This window comes from Tursiops truncatus, chromosome 11, assembly GCF_011762595.2.
Source record: "Tursiops truncatus isolate mTurTru1 chromosome 11, mTurTru1.mat.Y, whole genome shotgun sequence".
Taxonomy (NCBI): Eukaryota; Metazoa; Chordata; class Mammalia; order Artiodactyla; family Delphinidae; genus Tursiops; species Tursiops truncatus.
In genome coordinates, this window is record NC_047044.1 from 89,990,001 (window position 1) to 90,009,964 (window position 19,964).

At 41.3% G+C, this 19,964-nt stretch overlaps 1 protein-coding gene across 1 annotated transcript in view; it reads right to left on the minus strand.

Moving 5' to 3' along the window:
* Nucleotides 1-9,602: 9,602 nt before the first annotated feature.
* The window catches only part of DERA (deoxyribose-phosphate aldolase), a 114,285-nt gene continuing 103,923 nt past the window's right edge, over nt 9,603-19,964 (minus strand). The window contains exons 7-9 of the mRNA XM_019937029.3: nt 15,005-15,117; nt 10,605-10,754; nt 9,603-10,299 (exon numbers count right to left, since the gene is read on the minus strand). Of these exons, the coding sequence (XP_019792588.1) occupies nt 10,243-10,299; nt 10,605-10,754; nt 15,005-15,117 (320 nt within the window). The 3' untranslated portion in view covers nt 9,603-10,242. The remainder of the gene's footprint in view (nt 10,300-10,604; nt 10,755-15,004; nt 15,118-19,964) is intronic.

The following is a 19,964-nucleotide window of genomic DNA, read 5'->3' on the forward strand; positions in this document are numbered from 1 at the left end:
AATCCACAGGCTAGCCACACTTCTGTCCTAGACCATCCCTGCTTGACCTGTTTGCCGCACACCCCCAATTTCTTATTCCGTGACCTCTTACTTTAAAATCTGGCTCCCTATACCCACCCCAGGCTTGTGTGTTGGTGACACACAGTTAGGGCCTCTTCGCTCAGGTTTCTCTCCACTCTCAAGTCCCAGATTTGCAAAACTCCAGGTAAGAGACCTGCCAGTTCTGCTTTGTCCCTCCGGATCTACAGAGGATTGGTTCCCAGACCGCCGCAGAATACCAAAATCCGAGGATATTCAAGCCCCTTATGTAAAATGGTGTCGTGTTTGCATATAACCTACAAACACCCTCCCGTATACTTTAAATCAGCCCTAGACTACTTATAATACTGAATACGATGTAAATGCTATGGAAATACAGGTATACCTCAGGTACCGTGGGTTCAGTTCCAGACCACCACAATAAAGCAAACACTGCAGTAAAGTGGATCACAAACATTTTTGGTTACCCACTGCATGTAAGTTATATTTACACCACACCGTTTATTAAGTGTGCAGTGATAGCATTAAGTCTAATATGGGCATATATGTATATGTATAGCTGATTCACTTTGTTATAAAGCAGAAACTAACACACCACTGTAAAGCAATTGTACTCCAATAAAGATGTTTATAAATAAATAAATAAATAAAAATACCACGTACATGCCTTAATTTAAAAATATTTTATTGCCAAACAAGGCTAACCATCATCTGAGCCTTCAGCGAATCTTAATCTTTCTCTGGTGGAGGGTTTGAAATATTGCAAGGATTACCAAAATGTGACACAGAGACCCAAAGTGAGCAAAGGTTGTTGGAAAAATGGTGCCGATAGACTCTCTTGATACAGGGTTGCCACAAACCTTCAATTTGTAAAAAAACACAGTATCTTTGAAGCACAATAAAGTGAAGTGTAATAAAACAAGGTATGCCTGTAGTTGCCAGTGCATGGCAAATTCAAGTTTTGCTTTTTGGAACTTTCTGGTACTTTTTTTCCTAACATTTTTGACCCACAGTTCGTTGAATCCAGGGAGGCAGAACCCCTGGACACAGAGGACCAACTGTACTTAGCCTAGACCCCTCCCCACCCCTTACTTCTCCCTCCCCGCAAAACCTGCCTGCCATAAAAGGAAAAATAAAAAACACACAAGGCAATAATTTTATTATAAGAATGATAGAAACCAGCCATTACAGTAGGTCATAAGAGTGAGACATGGCTTCTGATTTTGAATCTTCTGATGTTGCTTAGTGATGGTTTTCAAGGATCCCAGCAGGAGGAACTGGAGCAGAAGGGCCATGTTTATACTCAAAAACATCAGATTTGTATTTACCAAAATAGTATATTTTCACACCTGTGATCTTCCACCTTTTTTTGTAGTGTCATCATGGTAACAGAGAACTAGAACTCTTTGAATGGCTTCTACATGCCAGGCACTTTCCAAGTTCAGATTTATTATTCTCCTCCATCTTCTCATGGGGAAGATGTTTTATCTAAGGGTGAGATAGTGAATAATACTAGATGCCTCAGGTGCTACAACTTCAACTCCCATTTCTTAGCACTTTCAGTTTTAGAGTTCAGATTTCAAAGTGAACCAGAATTTGTATTCATCCCAAACACAATTAACAACTCTTCCTCTTCAAATGTAATAGTCATATACAAATTTCAAATCCTTGGCCTCAGACAAAGGCAGCAGATCAAAGAAGGTGGCATATCCATCCATAACTTCTATGGATCAACAGGGGTAGGTGCACAGACTGTCAGCAGGAGTTTTCCTGGACCCAGTTTGGCATAAAGAAAGCAGAGGAGGGCTTCCCTGGTGGCACAGTGGTTGAGAGTCCACCTGCCAATGCAGGGGACGTGGGTTTGTGCCCCGATCCGGGAAGATCCCACATGCTGCGAAGCGGCTGGGCCCGTGAGCCATGGCCGCTGAGCCTGCGCGTCCGGAGCCTGTGCTCCGCAACGGGAGAGGCCACAACAGTGAGAGGCCCGTGTACCGCAAAAAAAAAAAAAGAAAGCAGAGGAGATAGGGCTAAAAGAAAAATCATACAGCATCCCCATATTTGCAGGAAGCAGTCTGTTGTTGAGGCAGCGCCAGAGAACAAGAATGCAATGTGAGTAGCCCGAAAGTCATTGATCTCTGGTGGCTAGGGAGAGTTCAGGCCAAAAGAATTCACTCAGAAACACCATCTTGTGTCATGAAGAACTTATGTGTCTGTGAAGAACCTGGACATGACATCTCTCCCACACAAATCTCTTGCCAGTAGCTGGTCCAGAAAAAAACCTCATCTCATTCAAAACTGAGCATCTCTGCATAGCTACTACAAGAAAATAAGAGAACAAAACCAGATAAAATGGAAGACAGGGACTTCCCTGGTGGCGCAGTGGTTGAGAGTCCGCCTGCCGATGCAGGGGACACAGGTTCATGCCCCGGTCCGGGAAGATCCCACATGCCGCGGAGCGGCTGGGCCTGTGAGCCATGGCCGCTGAGCCTGCGCGTCCGGAGCCTGTGCTCGGCAACGGGAGAGGCCACAACAGTGAGAGCCCCGCGTACCGCAAAAAAAAAAAAAAAAAAAAATGGAAGACAGATATGCACCAGGAAAAAATGTTTCCATACAGCAGATAAAAATTTGGGCCCAACATATTGCCATAAACTTAAAAACAAAGAAAAAGACCAAAATAAAGCTACCATATCTATAAAGCAAGAGATCATATCAAATATACAAGAGCTCAGGGAAGATGTGGCAAGATGACAGGAAGTGAAATGTGATTTGGCAGAGCCCAGGAAACAAATATGTCACTGGCAGCAACCAGATTCTGCTAAAAACATGGAAAGAAACAAGAATGTCAGAAATGGAAAAAGAAGAAGTAGAAAATTCAAAGAAGTAGAAAAAAAGGAATCCAAAAGAATTAGAAAAAAATAATAGTGAGACAGGACTATTAAAAAGGTCTTAACATATGCAATAACTGGTATCCTGAAGAATAGGTAAAAACACAACAAAACAGGAAAAAAGTTAAAGATATACTTCAGAGTAACTTTCCAGAAATGTCACAAATCTACAGACTGAGAGGGCATGCTGAACCCTAGGAAAAACGGACACAAAACATTCAACACTGAATCACATTTTAGTAAAGTTACTGGAATTGAAAGGAAAAAAAAAAACAAAACTGTTGTGCACTGAGGCAAAAAGTTTGAGTCGGAATGTTACTTTCCACAGCAACGTTTAACGCCAGAAGACATTGGAGCAGTGGTACAAAGTCCTCGGGGATGTAAAGCACGTGACTTAAGAACTGTGCACAAAGAGTCATCCAAGAGTAATGAAAATGAATATTTTTGAACTCGCAAAACTCAGGGAATATACCCCAAACCCTTCCTGAAGAAACTACTACAAGCCAAACTTTGAAGAGCCCAGATAAATGGAATACTGGCCCTAAGTACTGACCTCATTTAACTGTAGGACTAAAACTAAAACAATTTTGGCGATTATGGTCACAGAACAGAATTTAAATGTTATAAACGCTAATGATGTAGAAATAATACAGCAGAGGTCTGGAGGGGAAGAGGACAGATGGTGGGTGGTAATGTCAACGTGATGATTTTCTTGTCTGGTAGAGCAGAGGACTGAAAGATTATTGAAGCTGATAAATCATGAAACAGACCTGTAAATACATCTCAAAGTCTAAAGAATAGGATATGAAAAATTATGTAATCATCAAGCATCAGGTGACTTTGGGAGAAAGTGGAAAAAACTAATTTTACCATTACTCATGTCAGGAAGTCAACAGACAGCTGTCTAAAGAAATACAAGTTTAAGTATTTGGGGGGAGGGGCACTGTCATATATTGCTGGTGAGAAAGGACATCATAGGATATCTTTAGACCTGTTGTATGGGACCAACAGATAAGGGGCAACTTTGCAGAGTTTAGCTTTAGGGACTGACTGGAAGTGAAAATACAGTTGAGGAGAATGAGTCCTTCCCTACCACAAACCACCTCTCCAGTACCAACTTGTTATACTGTAGTTGACAACTATCATGACTAGTGACCATCCGGCATCTTTGGAATACTATGTGCCACTTCTCCACAGAAAGGCCAAAGTTGCTTTCCCAGTTTCCTTTACAGCTAGAACAGGCATGTGACTGAGGCTCCAACCATCAGACACAACCACACCAGAGTTTGACAACCAAGAGAGCATCTTTGGCCACTGGGATAAATGAGGGTCTCAGCTTTCAGGGGTGGCAAAGGCAGAGGTTCTGGGTTCAAGTGTCCAGAGGTGGTAGGAATGAGCTTCCACTGGAGTGGTTCTAAAGAATATCTTGGGTGTTATTCCAAGCTGGCTGTCTCTGTGCCTATCTGGCCTTCCTAGATATTCTGTAAGGTACTCAGTATGCTTTAAAAATACTTACTTTCTGGGCTTCCATGGTGGCACAGTGGTTAAGAATCCACCTGCCAATGCAGGGAACATGGGTTCGAGCCCTGGTCCGGGAAGATCCCACATGCCGCGGAGCAACTAAGCCCGTGTGCCACAACTACTGAGCCTGCACTCTAGAGCCCGCAAGCCACAACTACTGAAGCCCACGTGCTTAGAGCCCATGCTCTGCAACAAGAGAAGCCACTGCAATGAGAAACCAACGCACTGCAACGAAGAGTAGCCCCTGCTCGCCACAACTAGAGAAAAGCCCGCGCGCAGCAACAAAGACCCAACGCAGCCAAAAATAACATAAATAAAATAAATAAATACAATTAAAAAAAAAAAGCCTTACTTTCTGCTCAATCTAGGTAGCAGGGAGCTCTGTTATTTACAACTAAGAACAATGCCCGACTATGTATAGTACTGGCAGAACACACATTTGAAAAACAAAACAAACAAACAAGAAAAACCCAAAAACAAAAAAATTTAAAACACCCACTAACCTTGAAAAGACCAAGGACCTAATGTTTTCATTAGCTCCCAGTCTAGAGATCACGTATACACAGTAACTTCACACTAAGATACCAAGTATCTGTGATATGTCCCTCTCCTAGAACATTATATCTGTTTTAAATATAAGTTAAAGAATGGGCTCTGTTAAAATAGGTCTTGGTTTTAAGTGCAGTTATACGAGAAGCATCAAAAGTTAAAGCATTCCTAAGAGGTAAAATCAAATACCGCTGAATCTTACTATCCAGACTTGCTGAAATCCTTTGGAAGATTTCATGGGTGATGATTCTAAACTCATCTAAAAAGTTTAATGCTAATCTCCAAAGCTTGCTTTTAAGCCCGAAGTGTGATCAAGTTCACTGTCTACTGTGAAAGGATTAAGGAATAATGTTACCTCCATTGTTCCCTCTCTTGTTCTTGGCTATGAAAAGCGATCAAATATACACATTTATCCTGGAGTTTCATGATAAAGAAGGGCTGCTGCTGGTGGACTTTACCACTGAGCGGATACAGTTACTTTGGAATCTAGGAGCTGCATACAGTGGTTCTCAAAGTGGGGTTCCTGAATCAGAGCATCGACATCACCTGGGAATTTCTTGGAAATGAAAATTTTACTGAATTGGAAGCTCTGGGGGTGGTGCCCAGAATTCTGTGTTATAAACTCTCCTGGTATTTCTTTTCTACGCTGAAGTTTGAGAACCACTTTCTTTGGCAGCACAACTAAACCACCCCAATCAAAGGAGAACTTACCTCTGAGGATGGAATAGCAAGATGTACCTTCTCAATTACACATTTCAGAGCATTAAAGGAGTTCTTCCCTAGAACTAGCTTAACTTCACATGTAGCATAAACTCATTTCTTCTTCACTGAGGGGATACAGGACTCTTGCTTACTAAGATCCCATAGGGAAGTTTCTTTTCCCGGGGAATGTTAGACATGAAGTACCCTTCAATCTTCTCCTCAGGCTAAATAACCTCAGTCCCTTTTACCTTTATTTAAGACTTTTTAAAAACTCATCATCCTTGTCAAGCTAGAGTAAAACATAACCTCATTTGACTGTTCAGTTTAATTGAAACACATTTTCTATCACGGAACCATAGAAATTAACGCCAAAAAACCTAGGTTTCTTATATTCTACCTATGTTTTACAGTATGAGATGTACTTCCTAAAATAAAAAATCAAATTTTAGGTCTGTCCTTTCTACATATTCTGATTCCTCCTCTTCACCCCGTTCCTCTTCCTAAAGAAAGTTTTAGTTCATCGTAAGGTCACTAAGTATTTCATATATATTGGATTAAACATTCTAATCCTCATTTGCCCCATTAAATAAGAACTGACCAGATGGACATTCCTCTCTCTCTCCTGAGCAGGGTTTAGTTAATTAAAAATGATTATTTTTACTATGTATTTTATATATCAGCCAGATGTTACCTGCGGTCATTTCTGGAAAGGATCATTTGGTGGTGGTTATAAAATATATATTTTCCTTTGGGAAGCAAGACTCTTGAGCACGATCAGGAAAACAAATGAGAAATGGATTTCACCTCACACCTTTTTCCTAGTGCCAAAATGGGCATAACGTTTCATTTCCTTTGAAAGTAGGATCTATTCAAATTCTTTCTTCTTCTAACTCTGCATCCTGGTCCTATTTATGTTGTGTCAAAAAAGGATCAAGTTGATGGAAGAAAAATTCGTGTTGGTTTTGTCTGTACTAGAAGTGTACGTTGACTTTTCCAAAGAAACTGATTTGGTTTAAGACATATGTGTGTGACATAGCCACTGTTCTGCTCAATTAGGACCGAGACTCCATTGTGTCTCTGTGAGGCTGCCCTTCCACATAGATATTGTAACAGTTCCTGTTTTTGCACAGGTCTCCTTAGAAGCTATAGTTCATGCAAACTAATTTGCCTATATTTCCCATTAGTGCTGAAACAATCCAGAATGAGGCAAAGATACTGTAATTACAAAATTGTTTTGTGATTACACTAGTCATTTTCTCTCCATTGGTAGACCAACTAGAATTCAAATAAGTGCTCCCTCTTTTTTCTTAAAAACAAAACAAACAAAAATAACCCGCAAAGGGACTTCCCTGGTGGCGCAGTGGTTAGGAATCCGCCTGCCAATGCAGGGGACACGGGTTCGAGCCCTGGTCTGGGAAGATCCCACATGCCGTGGAGCAACTAAGCCCGTGCGACACGACTACTGAGCCTGCACTCTGGAGCCCGTGAGCCACGGCTACTGAGCCCACGTGCTACAACTGCTGAAGCCCACGCACCTAGAGCCTGAGCTCCGCAACAAGAGAAGCCACCGCAACGAGAAGCACACGCACCGCAACGAAGAACAGCCCTCACTCGCTGCAACTAGAGAAAGCCCGCGCGCAGCAACAAAGACCCAACGCAGCCAAAAAATAAATAAAATTTTAAAAATAATAACTCACAAAGTAACATTCAACTCTCTTTAAAAAAACAAAAAACAGTCAATTCTTGAGATCACCCAAAATTGTGAAAGTCTAACAGATTAAATTAACCACACTATCGGTTAGATTTAGATGGTTGGTCTTCTCCAAGACACCATTTAGAAGATGACTAGAGACAAAAGTTGAGTCTTGAAAGTCTGAAATTCACATGACAACAAACATAATATCTGGTATGGCACAGTGTATGAACAAGTAAGACACTTTTAATTCCAAAGCCCTGGCTCTGTCCTGTGAAATATGTCATGGCATGAGGGGGATCTAAGTTCCGGGCTCGGCTCTGACTTCCTGTGTGACCTTGCATAAGTGACAGCCCCACTTTGGGTTTCTTTTCTCATGAAAACGTAGAACTAGATATTCTCTAAAGTCTCTTTAGACCCCTAAACTATATGATTGGTTGTTTAACACATCTTTAAGGCTTAAATATGCCTATTGAACAACTGCAGTAATTTCTGTGAGAAGGGCTGGGGGTTGCTTTCATTAACTTAGAAGCTTTCAACACAGCATAGGGTGACTCATCTGCTGATTGTATAAGGCATCTGGTCCCCGGGTCCTGAAGTATCCAAATCGGCTTGTAGTAAATCATGGTCACCTCAGAAATGACCTCTTCCTCTTATGTTTTCATGGCAACCAACATTTACTACTGTCTTCCTGTTAAAGTCATCTGTGTTATATTTGATTTCAAGAGCCAAGTAAGGGGCAGACATTCCTGATGAAGTGTCTGATAGTCCTTGGAATAAACTGTCCTCCCAAATATATGATTACTTACCTTTAGATCAGGCCATGTTCATCAGCCTCTAATAGGTTTGAGGGGCTCACTGGTCTTAATTTCCTATGTGAATCTATAATTGTCCGCAGAGGTCAATTTCAGTGGACGCCTCATATAAATTAGAACTGAAGATAATGATGCCTGTTCACTTGATCAACTGAAATGACCAGCTGGGTTTAATGGGAGGAAAACAGAAACGCCTGTGAAATTGGAATAGCTTCAAAGGTGATGGAATGTAATTACTTTTCTGAAAAGTTTCTTCTCCAAAGGTGACTGGCCATTGTGCTGGTGGGCACGTGGACCAGCATGTTATGAAGGTGGAAACGGCATTCAGAGCCGCTGACCACATCCAAAGGCCTGCGTCAAAAGTTCGCTTTCTGCTAGGGTGTGAGGGGAAAGCAGAATATCTTTTCTGCTCTTATTTTTAATCATTTCACTCACAGTTAGAGAGGTGCTCTGAGGGATGTGCCTAATTGACTACTGAGAGGCAAATTCTAATTTAGATTGCTGCAAAAGTGTTTTCTCTTTAGAGCCATGTACCGTTTTCTTGGATGTGTTACCATTATCTTTAGGGTAAGAAAAATTGAACTCTGAGTGAATCTTGATATCATCTGCATCAACCCCTTTATTTTACAGATAAAGAAACTGAGGTCCAGAGATGTGAATAGACTGGACTAATGTCACAAAGCTAGAAAGAGGAAGAGGCTGGGCTAGAATTCAGCAGATGAGAAGATGAAACCAAAACCAACTCCTCAGTCCAGAGTTTTCCATTTATGAGTAGCTGGAGACTTGTTCAGGGAGGAAGAAAAAGATGCTCTCCGTGAAAATCACCATTTAAGAAAACTTAAGTTCTATAATGTGGCAGAGGTGCTAGCAAGCCAAAAAGGTGGAGGTGGGCAGTTGAGAGAGACAGTAAAGGAACCGGTAGCCCACAAAGCAGATGACCATTCCCCATAGCTGACCGGGGGCTCTGTCTATGGGTCTTTGGGTGCCAGGGGACAGTTTTACATACCTGGGGCGACTGCACAGACTCAGGAGCCAGACTGCCTGCCTCGGCTTGATTCTTGACTCTGCTAATTCTGAGCTCTGTGACCTTTGGCAAGTTGCTTAAGCTCTCTGTGCCTCAGTCCCTCATCTGTATAAAAGGATGATAACATCAGTACTGACTGTTGTGAGGATTAAAAACGTTACTGTACTAATCTTACTGTAACAGAGATTAAATAAGGGTGAAATAAATTGATATACATAAGGAGCTTAGCACATACTAAGTGCTGTTAGTGTCTGCTGTTTCTTCCCTATTCACTCTATCAGAGAAAGTTTCAGAATACAGACATAAGTTGTATTTATTAGTAATGTACTGAGGTGCTTTATCTGAGATAAATACCCAAGGACTCTACTAGAAAGTCATTGATAAAACCTCTTTATATGTTTAATGGATTAACTTTTCAATATGTATTACTACAATTGAAAGGTTTTTTAAAAATAAACAACTACAGGAATTTTTTTAATTAAAAACTTCAATGATATCCATAGTTTCACATAACAATGACAGAAATTTCATTAGCAAAACAATTAGTAGAAGGGCGTAGCTGCTGCAAAAATTAAAAACGGATTTTCAGGGCAGGAAATTAGTGCCGAGTAAGTGAATCTTGAAGTCAGTGAGAAAACGAGAGCGGTTCAGGGGTGCTGCATTTTCTTTTGCTACAGCATGGTTCTTGGGCAAGTCAACCTCTTGCTTCCTTAGAATTTAATGTTGTCAAAGCTATCATTAACAATTTACTCAGAGTTCTTAAGAGAACACCTTCACAAAATTAACAGTGGAGATCTTCTAGTAATCAAGACCATTTCAGACATGCCTGAAACAGGGACCATGTGTGTACACACCACGTGTGTACCTGGCTTTTCCCTTTCATTCTTTGAGTTAAATTCAATGGAAATTTTAAGGGAAAAAAGTCAGTTACCTATTCCCTCATTTTTTTAATGAAATAGTTTTAGCAATCACGCAGAAAAATAGTAAAGGACTTTTCTGGAATTCGTCGCTGATTTAAGACATGGGAAGGTCATGATAAGCTGCATATCTTCCAGTCACGTGATGGTAAATCTGTGGGGAAAGCAGAGTTTAATTAGTCATTAATTATTATATTACTATACATATCAATTAATAATTACAGTATTACATAATAATTTTAGTTAACATTTCATTATAAAACCCCACCTTATGTACTCAGCAGAATCTCCATCCAACCTATTGAGGTGGAGGTTTGCTTGGGAGAAGGCAGAGGCTGTGTACAACGAGGTCATCAGATGAGTTTCCATCTCCAGTTCTCTCAACCCAATAAGTGCCTTTTTATTTCTTTCTCAAAAATACTTGTCAGTTTGTTCCAAGGACAATGGGTTGCTCCTCACCTGCCTCTCGATGTCCGCGAGCAGAGTGCTGGCACCTATTCGAAAGAGTTCTGGCTTCAGCCACTCATCCCCTAGCTCCTCCTTTATGAGAGAGAGCCATGCAAGGGAGTCCTTCGCGCTGCGGATGCCTCCTGCCGGCTTAAAGCCTACCTAAAAGGGGAGGTGGGAAAGAGAGCAATGCTTAGCATTGTTACTGGGTTGCTTTAAAAACTGGTCCCGTGTTAATACGGGGTCTCCATCCTCTCTTTTCTAAAGCCTATTTCGCGTGTCCCCCCCGCCTCCCCCAGCCCCCCCGCAAAAGACCTTAGAGCACTGACTCATGCCCATTTACACTACAAAACGACTTTTCCAAGATTAATGGGAAGAATGTCACTGCCTCTGAGACACTAATGAGAGTTAATGACCCTCATTAACATTTCACTTACTGGAAAGTCATAAACCTCAACCATCTAGACCATAGCTGTGAACCTGGGATAAACAAGAGAGGTGTCAATAAACAGCAAAACATATCACAAAAGCCCATGCATTCTCCGTTTCTACCAGGAGGCCAGAAGAAGTGTACACCTTCCAGCCCTCCATCCTGAGCTGCAAAAGAGACATATGTGGGTTTAAAACAAGAGGAGAGACTCAGTGAGGCCACACTGAACACATTAGCAGCAACCAGCAAGGAGAGGTGACAGTTACTTTAATCAACTTAACTGCAGGGACTCTTTTTCTAAGTTGTCAGTAGACCAAGTTACGTAGAGCAGCCAAACAGTTAAGAAAGTACAGGTGAAAAAGACGGTGTAGGGGACCTTTACACTTCAGTAGTCTCTGAAGGTGACCACAAAACGGCACAATTCGGCCAATATCTGTCTGATGTTTGCAAATGATGTCCCTGGGTCCATTCGAAAATGATAAACGTGTCCTATATACAGTAAAACCTGCTTATTTGGATATGCTTGTCTCAAGAACTTGACTGTCCGGTACAGTAAACACCCAAAGCCCAAGAACTAAAGCTCATGCCTTCGACCACTCAGAGTTTGGCTGCTCTGACAGGTGGCACCAGCAGGGGGCGATCGCTAACAGAATGCCAGAGAAGGGACACGATAAATGAATGGTCCCATTATCAACCTGTAAAAAATGATTAAACAGAAGCCTTGATTAAATAGAGTCGGGAGACCAGAAGCGGGGGTTCTAACTCCTGGATAACAGAGCCTGACAGGAAGAAGAAAGACTCCTTTTCTGCAAAGGACTCAGCCAATGAAAAGACCCGGACTCCTTGCTTAGTATACGCTGTCTTCCTTTTCCTCTCTAAAAGCACACTTCTTTCCTTGCCCTGCAGGGACTTGCATGTGGCTCGCCATGGTGGCTGATCTCAAATAAGCCCAGCTTTGGCGGAGAAATAGCTAGCGGTCTACTTGCTTTAGGTCAGCAAACCCAACCCAGAAACTCCTAATAAGCTGGACTCCACCACGTCCCTCACATCACATCCAGTGACCCACCAAGTCAAGTCCCACCGATCCCATCCTCTGAACTCGTCTATCTCCACACGTACTTTCCTCTCTACTCTCCCTTCCACTGTTTTAGTTTAGACTCTCATCAGCCCTCACTGGAACATCGGGAGAAGCCTCCTAACCGGTTTCCCTGCCTCGGACACACGTCACACAGCTAAGCAACAGCCGTACAGAGATTCGAACCATATCTGCCTATCGCTCTGGAGCCCAAGTGACCCTGTAAGAGTGAGGGGAGGGACCTCCCTGGTGGTGCAGTGGTTAAGAAGCCGCCTGCCAATGCAGGGGACATGGGTTTGATCCCTGATCCGGGAAGATCCCACATGCTGCGGAGCAACTAAGCCCGTGTGCCACAACTACTGAGCCTGCGCTCTAGAGCCCGCGAGCCACAACTACTGAAGCCTGCGTGCCTGGAGCCTGTGCTCTGCAACAAGAGAAACCACCGCCATGAGAATCCCATGCACCGCAGCGAAGAGTAGCCCCCGCTCGCCGCAACTAGAGAAAGCCTGCATGCAGCAACGAGGACCCAACGCAGCCAAAAATTAAATAAATAATAAAATAAAATAAAATGATATTTCTTCAAAAGAACAATTAAAAAAAAGTGAAGGGAGGTGTGGGGAGTACGGGGAGATAGGTAGAATCAGGTTATTTATTGAGATGAGGCAAAAAAAAAAAGAATAAATTTTAGCTCATATTAGCATACACGTTAATCACAGGAGCATTTTCTGTCAATTAGGCAGTGCTGCATATAGATTTTTCTATACAATTCAGTTGTGTCAGCAAATCTATTTGGCAATGTTTCGAAAGACAGTTTCTAGCATTAAGTTTATCCTTTTTTTTTTTAAGGGAGAGAATATGGAAAACATAAATCTGCAGTGAAATCAGCTATGAAATATCAAGCCTCTGCTTCTCAGGAGTGACACTAATCATGGTCTGGAAGGCGGCCTGTCACATTTTAAAACACCCTTAAATCAATGATGTGGAAGCGTCACAGTCTAAGGGCTGCCCGGGCAGCTTGTCAACAATCCAAAAAAATGCCCCTGATTTGCAGATACACACACAGGTCCTATGTGAAATCAAATGTGATCAAGATGAATATGAATTGACTTGTACCTGTTTCTCAATAAAACCAGGATGAACTTTACTTATTAGCTGAGGAAAGGAGGGATACAATTAAAAAGAAAGTAATGAAAGACAGCAAAATGTTCCTCCCTCACTACCCTGATCTAGAACACTGAACACTTAAAACTTTTATTGCAATTCTTGTGTAAGGGCTCTTTTGAGAAGGGGCATGTTCACTTTTGTATCCCTAGCACTTAACATAGGTTAACATAGCACACAGGTAACGACTCAATGAATGTTTACTGAAAACAAAACAGGACTTGGGCCCCCACTGGAGAATCTCAGCCCCAACTATGGAGTTTATGAAACGTAGAGATGCCTGAAGACTGATCCAGGACTGCCGGGGTGAGGACCCAGGCATCTGGAAGGATAAGAAGCTTCCCATCTATTGGGATGTTCTTTGGCTGAGAGTAAGAACCACTGATCGAGTGAGTGGTGGTGGTCTCATTTGGGGGGCCCAAAGCTGGAGTTCTCATTCTTACAGCTTTTCTTATAATTTATTTATTTATTTTTTAATTTGGACCATTGCAGAAAGGCTACCAAGTAGAGGTTACTCAAGTTGGGTTAACTTTCACATGTAGGTCACCGTGTAGGTATTTATCCTATTTGTACTCTTCTAGGTATGAAGGTATTCTGAAGGAGCAAATGCTGCAAGGAGTTCCTTTCCTCTCAAACCCAGGTACCTTCTTAAAAAGGTCTCCGATTCCAAAATAAACTGAAATACAGTCACATATAAAGTCATCACAACCAGCTGGCAAAGGATTAAAGTTCTTTTTTGGGGTTTCTATTCAGCAGAAATCAAGAGATTGCTTTTAAAAGATGCCTTTCAGGAAGGGAAAGTCTCATTTAAAAATAAAAATTACCTTTCTCGCCAATGATGTTAAAAAAAAAAATCCTTTGAGATAATTTGCAGCTAAACAAGCAACTTGAAGTGAAAAGGAAAATCCAAACTCATTTTAAAAAAAAAAAACCTCATATGCATTTTTCCTTTTAAATTCATGTTTCAAAAATATGTATTATTTTTCGAAAAGCGAGCATATACCCTCCTCAGCTTAACAGTCTTCCGAAGAGCACCTCCAGCTGCCATAAAACGCAAAAGTGGATATTTAATTCAAGAGCTATATAACGTCTAGCTACCTTTTCCCTGCTGTTTCACAGCATTTCATTATTTTGTTTAATAAGTTCATCTCCTCGAGAATTTTCTCTTCACCTCATATTATTAAAAGTAATAAGTTTTTCTGGACCGGGGGTTTCCTAACAGAAAAACCAATTTATGTGTGTCCTTCAATAATGACAGGAAAAGATTATTTCCCATTATATTGCATACTTTTCATATCACCACCACAGCTTATCATTCAATAAATGTTACTCTGCAATTCTTTCCATTCCTCAAGAAGTTTAATTTCTGCATTAACCTGTTTTCTCTGGCCAACGCCTTACCAGAAAGTTTCTGTGTTGCAGCAGAATTAGTTCGTTAAGGAACCCATTTAGGAATCTCTCGTCAGTGATAAAATTGTCTTCGGTTAATAAAAGGACACAAGGTGAGTTTACACCTTGATCACACATCCTAACGCCCACACTCATACTCACTTTCTGTGAATCGCACAGTTTCCCCCCGAATGTATGCTTTGGTAGTGAAAGGTAAATTAAACGTTTATCTTAATACAGGTGACGCACTCACACCATCTGCCTATAATGCCTATAAAGACAGCTATCGTGGCTGTGACGAGTATTGTAAATAACATTATCTTTACTCCAAAGAAAGATTTGCTGGCAATAATATACCTTGTTTCCAGTTTTCCAGAAGAAATCCCTAATGGCCCGTAGCATGACTATAGCTACTGGGAAGGTGGCATTTACTGTTTCTTTTCCAGTAGAGGTCTTAATAAAATCTGATCCTAAAACAAAAGGAAGAAAAATCTCCATGTTAATTAAAAAACTTATTTTTTATACTTTTGAGTCGGTGGAAGAAACGAGTTGTGTAAATTCTTTTTCCTGAGAAACACGACTTTATTTTTCATCAATTATTTGAGAAACTAAAACCAAATCTCTCTTTAAAATCATTCTGTCCACATTTTTCCCCCGACCATACGATGGATTAAATTAGGCACCAAATGGATTCTCACTGATCCCTGGAGCTCTTGTCTCTATATTTCCATATCAGCAATTAAAACCAAGTTGGTTTATTTAACGCAAAACTCAGAGGAATAGAAACAATTTCATGCCCTGTGCTTAGCATCATATATCATAACACTTTACGACAAAACCGGAGGGCCTACTCATATTCTTACGTGTGATAGAAAGTACCCAGTACAGCTGTGACAACACAAGGAGAACCATCATTAGCTGATTCCTACTGCATTGTTCGTTAACGAAAGCTCTGTCTTCCAACCAGATTGTGATTTTCATGAAAGACACCATGCATTTTCAACTTGCAAATATTTTAAACACTTCCTGTCTCTTAAATGTATCTTAAACCTATTGATGTAGGTTTCTGCAGAATAGAAACCCAAAACAAAATAGCACAAGGAGACAAAGAGAGGATAATAATAGTTAAGAGTCACTGAGTGCCATGCACTATGCACTGTTCTAGGTGCTTTGTAAGTACTGACTCAACCTATCCTCACAATAACTGTATAAGTACTAATATGATCCCCATTTTTAAAGAGGAAATTAAGGCACAGAAGTGTAAAGTAACTTGCTTGAGGTCACACAGTAAGGGCAGGGGGTAGGTAGAATTCTAACCAAAGCAATATAGCTTAACCCATGTGCTATAGAGTCTCTAAGAAACTTACTGAGGGTCACACAGTCAGACAGCCAAACACAGACTCCATCCTTCAGGTGGTGAACCATCCTCACAATGCTCCGTGCAGACCACAGATCAGCAGCACAGGCACTACCAGGGAACGTGTTTAAAACGTAGACTCTCAGACTTCCCTGGTGGTGCAGTGGTTAAGAATCCACCTGCCAATGCAGGGGACACAGGTTCAATCCCTGGTCCAGGAAGATCCCACATGCCGCGGAGCAAATAAGCCCGTGCGCCACAACTACTGAGCCCACGTGCCACAACTACTGAAGCCTGCGTGCCTAGAGCCCATGCTCGGCAACGAGAAGGCACCGCTATGAGAAGCCCGTGCACCGCACTGACAAGTAGCCCTCGCTCGCTGCAACTAGAGAAAGCCCGCACACAGCAACGAAGACCCATCGCAGCCAAAAATTAACAAGTAAATTAAATAAAATAAATTTTTTTAAAAAGTTTGTTTAAAAAATAAACAAATAAAACGTAGACTCTCAGGCCCTACACCAGACCAACTGAATCATAATCTGAACAGAAACAAGGTTCCTAGGTGATTCCTGGGCCAGTGCATGGCCCTCGCACACAAAATCTGTGGAACCCTACGTAAGACTAATCTCTGAGATTCTCCCAGGTCTGTCAAAGAAATGGTCAAAAGAAGTGGAGACAAGAAGTGGCCAAAACTCTCCCCTCTGGTTTCAACTGCAAAAGACACGCCCAGGACTACCCTGTGGATAGAAAGGTTCAAATCAGCACACCTTCAGCAAGCACACTGTGTGAAAGGCACAGTGGGAAATATAAACACATATCATTCAAGCCCTTTCCCTCAAAAGCATACATGCTATGAGCAGGTATAGAGGAAACATAAATCCTGGGTAATCACTTGGTGAGCCAGAGGTCAGGAGATCTGGTTTCCAGCTCTGCCAGATACTGTATTTACCTTGCAAATTCCATCGCCTAACCTTTCTCATTTATAAAACATGTCTGGAAATTCTTACTTGCTTCATAGTGTTACACAAAGAATCAAAAGAGACAATCTCTGTGAAAAGACTGTGAAAACTGTCAAGTGTTATACAAACAGAAATGGAGCAAAGACCTAGGTAGGGCTGCAATCTGTGTAAGAACCACAGGAATTCTGATCTATCCAAGCAGGTCACTGGAAGCCTTTTTTCCTTTGGGCCTGTAGGCCCGTTTGGGGAAATGGAGATGTGCCTGTCATGCCTGCATTCATTCAAGAAGTACTCACTGAGCGCTTTCTATGTGCTGGATGCCGTTCTACATGCTGGGAACAGATCATGACACAAAACCAAGTTCTTGCCCTTGTGACTAGATTCTCTAGAAGAAAAAGACAACAAACACAGAACTATGTAACAAAGGCCAGGTGAAGTGTGGCGAAGAAAAATAATGCAACATAACGAGAAAGAGAGTGACGGATTTGGGGAGAGGTAGCTGTATTTAAATCGTCACCATAAAGGCATCTCTGATGAGTAAAATTCAGAGACTGATGAAGGGACTCTGTGAAAAGAGCACCACAAGCAGGGAAACAGCAAATGCAAAGGCCCTGAGGTAGGCATGTGCTAAGGTGATGAATGAGTGAATAAATGGGACTCCACGACCAATGCCTGGCACCTACAACATCAGAAATAACAAGCAAAGAGAAGAAATGAAAGTCCGCAAACAGATGTAAGAGGTGAGAGGAACATTACTAAAAAATTCACACTGCAACCATGATGTGTTTTCCTAACAGGTGACACTGTCTTCTGATTCACTAGAAGGCTTTTGGGTACAACACTGGATCTATCTGAATTCTTCTAAGCATCTCAGAAGAGAAGATTATTAAGACAGAAGACCAAGGCCATATTTAGAGGCCTAAAAAAAAGGTACGGTCACTTAAAAATCACACCATCTAAAGTTAACCAAAAGAGCCAAACTCCCTTACGGAGGAGACTGTCTTCCTAATACACCTAGAAGAAAACACCTACCGTGGTAGCGATAGCAGCCCCGGAGCTGTAATGGTGGCCTATACATTGTTTGTGCCCCTTTCTTGACTGTATTGTTTGAAGACAGGTGCTATACCTTTCCTGTGCACTTCTGTATCCCCAGAGCGTGACACACATGAGCAGCTTAATAAATTTTGGATGGGTGGATGGGTGGATGGGTGGGTAGCCACAGTTACCAAGAAAAAGCAAATTATAATATTTTCCATGTTTAACTGACTAATGGGGAAAAGGAAGACAGTTTGGGGTTTCATTCCAGTCCCAGTAACAAAATTGGGCAGGTGGCGTAGAAGAAAATATCATTTTATTTATTTATTTTAAGTTCGGAACAGATTTAGATCTACAGCAACATTACGAGGACATTACAGAGAGTTCCCATATACCCCACACTCAGTTTCCCCTATTATTAGCAACTTATATCAGTATGGTACATTTGTTATAATTAATGAACCAATATTGATGTATTATTAAAACCAAAATAATACTTTATTTAGATAAATAATACTTTATTTAGATTTCCTTAGTTTTACTCAGAATCCAATTTCATCCAGGATACTATAATACATTTGTCATGTCCCCATAGGTTTCTCCTGGCTGTGACAGCTTCTTAGACTTTCCTTATTTTGATGACCTTGACAATTTTAAGGAGTACTTGTCAGGTATTTCATAAAATTTCTGTCAACTGGCATTGTCTGACATTTTTCTCATGATTACACTGGGGTTACATGTTTTTTGGGGAAGAAAACCACAGAGGTAATGTGCTATTTTCATCACATCACATCAAGGGTACATATTAACAATATCACTTCCCACTGTTGAAGTTGACCTTGAACACTGGTGGAGGTGGTACTTGCTAGGTTTCTCCAGTGAAAAGTCACTCCTTTCCTCCTATTTTCCATACTGTACTCGTTGGAAAGAAGTCCTTAGTGGTATCCCACACTTTAGGAATGGGAGCTGCAAGCCACTTCCTTCAGGGAGGAGCAGCGACATACATTCTTTGGATGTTTTTGCATGAGAGACTTGTCTCTTCTCCATTTATTCATTTATTTATAATCATTTATTTATATGAATATAGACTCAAAGATATTTATTCTTTACTTGGGTTTATAATCCAATATTACTTAATTTATTTTGCTGCTCAAACGGCTCTAGGTTTGGCCATTGGGAGTTCTTTCAGTTGCTTCCTGTCTTCCTTTGACACACCACCATAATGTGGACTTTTTGTTTTTTTAAGCACTTACTTTCTGGTACTACCAGATGCTCCAGGCTCGTCTTATATGTTTTCCACCCCAGTCCAAGAATAAGCCATTTCTCCAAAGAGCCCTGGTTCCTTTTATTGGAAAATAGCGTTCGAAACTAAGATCTTGGTGGTAGGTGCACTCATTGCTATTGCTAGGAATCTTGCTTTTAGGCCGTCTCAGCTGACTGAGCAAGGAAAAATGTGTGTATCTATTCTGACCCATTGATATATACATATATATTTACAATTCCATATTTAACTATCTACGTCTATATTAAACTAAAGGCGAGTTATACTGATGTCTCCAACTCTGACCCATTACAAGGATTGTTCTAGCCCTCTCCCTTTGCTTATCTGTAAACTCCCACCCCAACGGTGAGAACCTGGCACCCACCATCCATGATCCATGTATTTAATGCACATCCAGTATGCATGTACCGTGTTCTCTGAATTGTTAACCACACCATTAAGGAAAACCACTGCATCAACGACTGTCTAGTGCTAACGTGCAGTTTCACTGGCCTCTAAGCTTTATAGACTAAATTCATTTATAAAGATATGTAGCTCAGCACCTTTTCTCCCAGCTCCTTCAGTGAGGCTGTTCCGTACATGTGTAATACAGTTTGATTCTTTGGCCACAGTGCGCATTCCATCCTGGAATCCCCTGACCCCCTAAATGGCTGTGTTCATTTGCATAATTAAGGTTCACGCGTA